This window comes from Rhamphochromis sp. 'chilingali' (assembly GCF_963969265.1).
Source record: "Rhamphochromis sp. 'chilingali' genome assembly, chromosome: 5".
Lineage (NCBI taxonomy): Eukaryota > Metazoa > Chordata > Actinopteri > Cichliformes > Cichlidae > Rhamphochromis > Rhamphochromis sp. 'chilingali'.
The window spans coordinates 40,494,172-40,501,652 of record NC_137932.1 but is presented as its reverse complement, the minus strand read 5'-3'; the positions used below and the strand labels follow the sequence as shown (position 1 = coordinate 40,501,652).

General features: G+C 45.3%; 1 protein-coding gene across 1 annotated transcript in view; it reads left to right on the top strand.

The window, feature by feature from the left end:
* Positions 1–349: 349 nt before the first annotated feature.
* Positions 350–7,481, top strand: part of tsc22d2 (TSC22 domain family 2) — a 31,131-nt gene continuing 23,999 nt past the window's right edge. Inside the window, exon 1 of the mRNA XM_080882652.1 lies at positions 350–2,640. Within this exon, the coding sequence (XP_080738778.1) occupies positions 1,094–2,640 (1,547 nt within the window). The 5' untranslated portion in view covers positions 350–1,093. The remainder of the gene's footprint in view (positions 2,641–7,481) is intronic.

Genomic DNA, 7,481 nt, shown 5'->3' with positions numbered 1-7,481 from the left:
GCTGTCGAATATGAAACGCTGTAATACATGGCAATACACAAAAGGTGGATTTAAAATCAGTTTGAAAACACAAAAAAACTCAAAACAGTTCAATCTATAAACGAAACACTGGCGGAATCGTTCCGCTTCCACTGCGTGTGTGACGTCAACCGGAACTGACGACGGCAATGAACGGAGTCGTTTTTAATGTAAAAGGTTTTAACGTAAAATAAACTATAGTTTTTTTTATTTTTGGCAGGTTTAAATTGAAAGATTTGATATATTTAAAAATGTGCCTTTAATTTGTGAAATTCACTTTTAAGATATCCGAAAAGTAGTTTGACCTCCATACCCAGGATGCACTTCGGCTTGCCATCTTGTCGCGTAAGGAGAGCGGCGGGCAGGAGTTAGCTGCCCGTTAGCTCACAGCCGCCGTAGTAAAGTGGTTATCTGTCAGCTAGTTGCTAGTAGCTGCTGGCAAAAGTGAGCTGTCCCCACGGCGAGAGCCAAACTTCGCCGACTTTGGGACGTTTTCTTCCCACACTGCTGGATTATATATTATTTTTTGACAAGCCGAGGAGTTGTTTACATCATGATGTCGCACATGCTGGTGCCGAGGTAGGGAAAAGTAGCTAACATCAGATAACTTGGCTAACTGCTCAGAAGTACATATATAGCTGAGAGAGGAGAGTGGTCTGAGACACCGGGCCCGCCTCAGACTAAAGTACCGGTGGCAGCTGCTCAGCAAGAACTTTGACAAGGGCCTGTTTACAACTCCGCTGCCGGGACACAAGGAAGGCCGACCGTGTGTGTATGTGTGTGAGGGACCGTGTGTGAGAGGGAGAGAGAGGCCGGGAGGAGGAGAAGAGCTTCGGCCCGTCTGCTGCGACCGGACACCGCGGAAACGTTGCGGGACTCCTGTCGTGGTCTGGCCTCGGTTGTGACACGTTTTTTTTCCTCGGACAGGAGGGAGAAGAAAGAGGAACGGTATGGAAATGTACTGTGACGGTACATGCCTGTGTCAAATCCTTTATCTGTGAACACTTAGCAAGAGCAGTAAGCACAGCTCTTGGTTTCATCTGGGAGCTGACAGAACTTGACGCAGTTAGTCAACATGTCGAAAATGCAGGCGAAGAAGAAAAGTTGTTTCCAGATCACGAGTGTAACGCAGGCTCAGGTGGCGGCGAACACCATCCCTGACGACGCCGAGAGCTTGGACGATCCGGACGAATCCCGGACGGAGGATGTGTCGTCGGAAATATTTGACGGCTCTCGGGGTGAACTGGGGGTGTGTGACAGGAGCTCATCCGAGGAAACCTTAAGCAATGCCGGGGAGTCTCAGGAGGGCCAGCTGCCTAACACGGGGCCTGTCAACGGGGGGCTCTCTCATAATATCAGTATGGTCTCTGGGCGTGCTACCCCACATAGTGTTGGAGGAAGTGTGGGCATGTCAGCTACAGCTCAGCCCTTTGTTTCAGGCTCAGCCACCACTGCGGTCCCTGGTTCCACTGTATCTAGCACTGCTGCTCAGACAGCTCCCGTGAGCACCAACTTTACTTCCCGTTTCAGAGTTATCAAACTTGACCATGGTACTGGAGAGCCCTTCAGACGGGGCAGGTGGACATGTACTGAGTACTATGAGAGAGATTCAGATTCAAATATTAATCGGAGTGACAGTATAAAGTCCACTTTGACTCATGACCTCAGTTTAGACCGGGACAGTGGATTAGGAGCCACTGGTAATTCTGTCTTCACTAGCAGTTCTCAGACTTTGGACACCACCACGGAGAGCGGCTACTCTGCCTCTGTTGGAAACCCCGCCCACCCACACCCTTCAGAGTCTTGGCAGCAAGGCTACAGCTTGGCTTCTCAGATAGGAAGCGGAGCAAGTGCCTTCCAACCCACGGGGTACACAACTTCATCATCACAGCAATCATATCAGGCTCAGGTTAATATGTTGCCTGTAGCTGCTCAGACCTTCCCCTCTAACAGCTTCAATGGTGTGCACCAATCTACAATGCAGCAGAATACTTCCATGCCTGCTGCCCCACAGGCCCAGCAGTTTCCTTACTCAACTCATCAGCCCCACTTTGGCTCGAGCGCTCAGAACCTTCCTGTGACTTCCATTGCTGTAGGACCCCCAACTAGACAAGTGTCCCCACCTGTAATGACCCCTACTGGTCCTGGATCAGTGGTGCCAGGTGGAGAAGCAGCTTCAGCCCAGGGCCTATCGCTGCAAGCTGGTGGCGCACCATCTATGGTAGCCCCCTGTCAGGCCGCTGGTCAGACTCAGCCTTCAGGAGGGTTAGGCATTGCTCCTGCACCTTCCACCACCACTACCTCTCACAGCGGTGGCCATAATGTGCCTTCCACAGTGCCCAGTATAACCAACACTTCTCCGGGTGTGCCAAGTCCCAGACACCCAGGAGGACATATCCAGCTCCAGGGGGCTCACGGAGGAGCCACAGTAGGCCTTCCCCCCGTCTTCAGTAACCAGCCAGATGATAGCGGACCGAATACTGATGCCCTACCTCAGCACACTGCCGGTGTGGTGCCAGAAAAAGATGGTGTGAATCCTCTCAGCGAGGGCCCCAACCCACCCTCTCCTGCTGTCAACAGCCTCTTTGGCATCCATATTACCATGGATATGGACGGGGACAGGTAAGAGAGTAAACAAATGCCTACAAGAAATTTTCATTTATTTATTTGTACTTAAAATCTAGCACTAATAGATTTCTACAGCTAGCGACTTTGTATCTGGAAGTGTGCCCTCACACTAAGCATTGTTGTTTCATTCTGGAGCAGTGTGGTCATACTCAACACTGTGTAGAACACCTCTTTCGTCATCACTGCCCAAATAAAGCATGTTGTGACTAAGTATTCAGTAGTACAAACACAAAGCAGTATTTAATTTTTTTTTTCCGAGTTATGTTTTTGAGGAAGTTTGGATTCGAGGAGTAGAGGGCAAATAAAAACGGGTGTAGATGGGAGCTAATTTCTGTCTTTGTCAGTAATGGGGCACTCACACTGGATCAAGTCCATACTGAATAGTTGTCTTTTCACCATCCCTTAAACTCCTGTTCAGCCACAGAATGTGTCTCTGCTTTTGACTGGACGATAACGGGCTCTCGAATAAGTTGCAACACAGACAGTAGGTGTTATGCAGCCACCTCCCCAAATGTGGCTTTAAAAAAAAAAAAAAAATTCTCCTTTCTGTCGAGAGATGGTTAGCATACTCACCATGAGCAGTTTTCCCAGTCTTCCCAACCTTGTTAATGCAGACGCCTCACTTGCTTACACAGTGGGCTTCTAATGTACACGTGGTCTACTTTAGGGTCTGTCGAATGGCCTTTGCAGACCTTGAGCTGAAATGTTGCTGGTCTTTTCGACGCAGACAGTACTGCTGGAGAGGTGATGTCTGAGCCAAGAATAACCTGGATGGCGTGTACACACACACACACACACACACACACACACACACACACACACACACGTGTGTTGGTCTCTGTTTATTAATGTGCTTATTGTGCATGACATAGTTAGAGCAGTAGGGTGTGTGTGTTTGAGGAGAAGAGTCCTGATTTTTATTGCCTTTAGTCCAGATACTGATGAAGCAAGTCATATTTGCTGGAGATTTTTTGTCTTAGCAGCATTAAACAAGGCTGAATATAATGAGCGGATCGCAGTGTGCGTCATCATAAAGTGCCGATTTCTTGCTGTGCACGTGCGTGAGACTGAGTGAACGAAGGTGACATCAGTGATTGTGTAGATTGTGGCAACAGGACAGGACGTGTCAAGAAGGTGGTGTGGACAGACGGGAGACACACACCTACATGACAAACACCTGTGGAAATGATAGTAGGCACGTAAGCTGTTTGTGTGTCAGCAATGACACAGCTGACCAAGTCAGCTGAACGATAGCTACCTTCTGCTCTGTCTACTTTAAGGTCTGTTCTGAGTCGTCAATGTTGAAACATCAACTTCATTCAGTGTTGACTCATGATATTCTGATATATTGTCTTTGTGTGCACTCGCTCTGCTCTAACATTGTAGCAGTACTGTGTGCTGACATAGGTCCATCACAATTAGCATTACAGCAACATGGATAGTGTTACATTGATCTAATATCAAATGCCGCCCCTCTAAACCCAGGCTCAATAGGTTTAGTTAAAATTCCAGTTCAAAGATTCTTGGTCCTGCACATGACATGGGGCATATTCAACTGATGAAAAACTAGTTGAGCTCATTCGGCTACATGGGGTGACGCTTTCTGATGCTTAGAAATGTTGTTTAAAAGCCTTTTTTTTTTTTTTTTAAATTTAAAATTTTTTTTATTTTTTTTTTTCCCCTGCCCCGAGGTCTGACCTGAAACTGTAAGAGATGCTGTGCCCTGTTACAAGCATACAGAGTAGATGTTGACCTTTTGGTTAAAGTTCATATGTCAGTACTTCAGTTTTTCACTTTTCCTCCTTTGTTGCTGCTCGTGGCTGCAAGTGCATGTTGCTATTTATGAAACAAATATAACATTTTATCTGTTTCACGTGCTCATTTTTCACAGACCTCAAAACCTTTGTGAGGAGAGGTTGTGGGGAAAAACGAGTTGGGCTGCCGGTGGCATCATTTTTATGCACATCTCTTAAAGTGTCATGTTAACTTGTAACTCATAACTCTTGTAAGTCTCAGATAGAAACGGATTGTAAAAAAGGAAAAGTTTTTAATGAAACACACTAGGGCTGGGCGATATGACCCAAAATTCATATCTCGATATTTTTTAGCTGGATGGCGATATAAGATATATATCTCGATATTTTTTTTTTAAAGCCATAAAGTAAGAACAAAAAGAGAGTTCTTAGTCAAAGCTGTGTCCCAGATGTCACACAGGCACTTTTATTAACATAGAGCAGATGTACATAAAATTTACTCAAAAATAAATTATGAGCATTTATTAAATAATAATGCTCCATAAATAAAAGAAAACAATGTTGTTTTTGTGCATAACAAAAAGCTCACAAATGTGCAGTCAAAATGTAAACTAAAAGACGAGCACTATAACAAGGACAGATTTCACAGCTGCTCTGTTCCCAACTTGTACTGCGTGACTGACAACCTGGAGTTTGAAATCCGCTTCGCAACCACGTCTCTTAACAGGTGCCATTTATGGTCCTTATACACAGTAAGGTAATATTACGTTGAAGCACAGTACGTATCACTCCGCGAGGCTCAGCCGTAATGCTCCGACAATCCATCAAGCGCTGCAGCTCCGTAGCTTACCAAAGTCGTACTAAAACATTTTTTGACAGATTGCTGAGCGCCGTGTTCCACATAAAATCGGTGCGCGGCCATCAAGCACAACCAGAATTCATACATAAGGCGCGCTGTCAACTTTTGAGAAAAGGAAAGGATTTTAGTCCGTGCAGCACCTCTGGGCTGCATGGCGTTAGCGTGGTTAGCTCGTTAGCGTGGTTAGCTAGCTAACACGTTGACGCCGTCCAGCCCCACGCACGGGGCGATGCGCAGTAACTCGTTAACGGATTTGCCGTGTCCATCTTGTCGCTTCCTGCAGGTGAAGCGATGGGGGAGGAGGGGGAGTTGTGTTCAGTGAAGGAGAGGCGAGGCCGAGTAACGTTGCGTAAAGACGAAAGTGGACGAAAGAGAGGCAAACTTGCGGCTCCGCAAGTATAATTATAACGTAACATAGACTATATCGATATAAAGGATATTGTCACATCTTATATCTCGTATAAAAATATATCGATATTTTTTAAAAACTCGATATATCGCCCAGCTCTAAAACACACCCAGCTTGTCCTCTTCCCGTTGGGTGAACGACCGCTGTCTCGCTTAGGAATCTGTTCCAAGTTTCATTGTTCTGTTTTGAATTAGAGTGCATCACAAAAAGTGGAACAAAGCATTGTGGGGGTGGAGTTGTGAGATGACAATGATTTTCCTCCAGCTTGGAATGGTTAGTGTCTATGCTCGGCGGTCTTCGCCAAATAAAGTGATGAAGCTGCCCCGGGACAAATCGATTTCCATCAGTTGGAGCAGTTGGCTCTCAACTCTCCCATTCCTAACTGTTGTAACGCCTCAGTTAGGAATGTTAATTAATAATGTGTAATTGATGACATTGTTTCAAGCGGCCCAGCAGTGGAGGCTTAATTATGCAACAGGATAAAATGCAGTCTGCAGCTAATTCTGAGACTCTTTGCCATTTTGTTGTTTCATTTTCAGGAACTGAACATAAATCAGATTGATTATGTACCTGTAGGTCATGTGATTATGCTTTAAAAATGCCTTCTGTTTTCACGTGTTATTACTAAAAAATACTACTCCTGGTTTATTTATATCCCGGTACTTTGCCCCATGCCCTCCACTTCTTACTAGAGCCTTTTTCCTTACATCTGACTTTTCTCAGCTGCTCCCGCACAGCGTCCACCTTTCCCTGCCCGATACCGTTGCCATTTTTCTTGAGGAAGTTCAGGCAGGTCCTGTTTGTTTTCTGTTTGTCTTTTTGAAATACTGTTTTGACTCATTTTCTGTGCTAAAGTGTAGGTTTGGCTGAGATGAAGCTTCCAAAATGGTGAAAATGAAAGATTAATTACAGCTTCTGTATATTGTTGCAAGTGATTATCTTGTATGGGTGGTGATCATGTAGATTATATGGCTTTGAGACCTTTACAGAAGCAGATTGGTGGTGAGAAAGCCCACGTCCGAATCAGTCTTTACCTCAACAGACCAACAGTACAAAGTCCATGTTTTTTTTGTTTTGTTTTTAAAAGGGAAGAGAAGCAGTGTCATGTGTCTGACATGTTTTGCTCAGACACCTACTCTCACCAACAACATGAAAGAGCGTTTCTGTAGTGAGGACCCATCCGATCTGCAGAATCTGCCATCATGTGGTGACAGAGAGGGCAGTGCCGTAAACTGATTGTCATGACGTTGTCAGAGGTTTACATGTGGAAATGGCTTGTTTACCTTTCCTCACCTTTGTGCATATAAGCACCTTCATATTTGAGAGCTCCACACTGAGTTGTATGCGAAGAATATGAACGGCAGTAACCCAAGTGAAGGGAAATTTCCGGTCATTCTGCATGTTTGAAACAGCTACCATATAATCACACGCTTTGGTTTATAAACTTTAGGTTTCCACCAGATTAAAAGACTGCTGCTCTTATCTGCAAAGCAAGCTGATCTACATGTGCCAACCAAAAGAGGGCAAGACAGCTGCCAGACTTTCTCAACTTCCCTGACAGTCCACTAATGTCAGCACAGTAAAGTTGCGGAAACTCAAATATTACGCTGTGAATTTCTCCTCATTCACATTGAATGTCACACAAAGCTTTGTGAAAGGTCAGACGCACAGTGAGTTCAGTTTTAGGGGAAACTGTGATTGATCTGCCTCCAGAGGAGTTACACTCCTGCAGCATTTTAGGGGAAGAGTGATACTCAGTTAGTGGAGAGTCATTTTACTGGAAGGGGGGCAACATTTAATGCAGATGGCATTC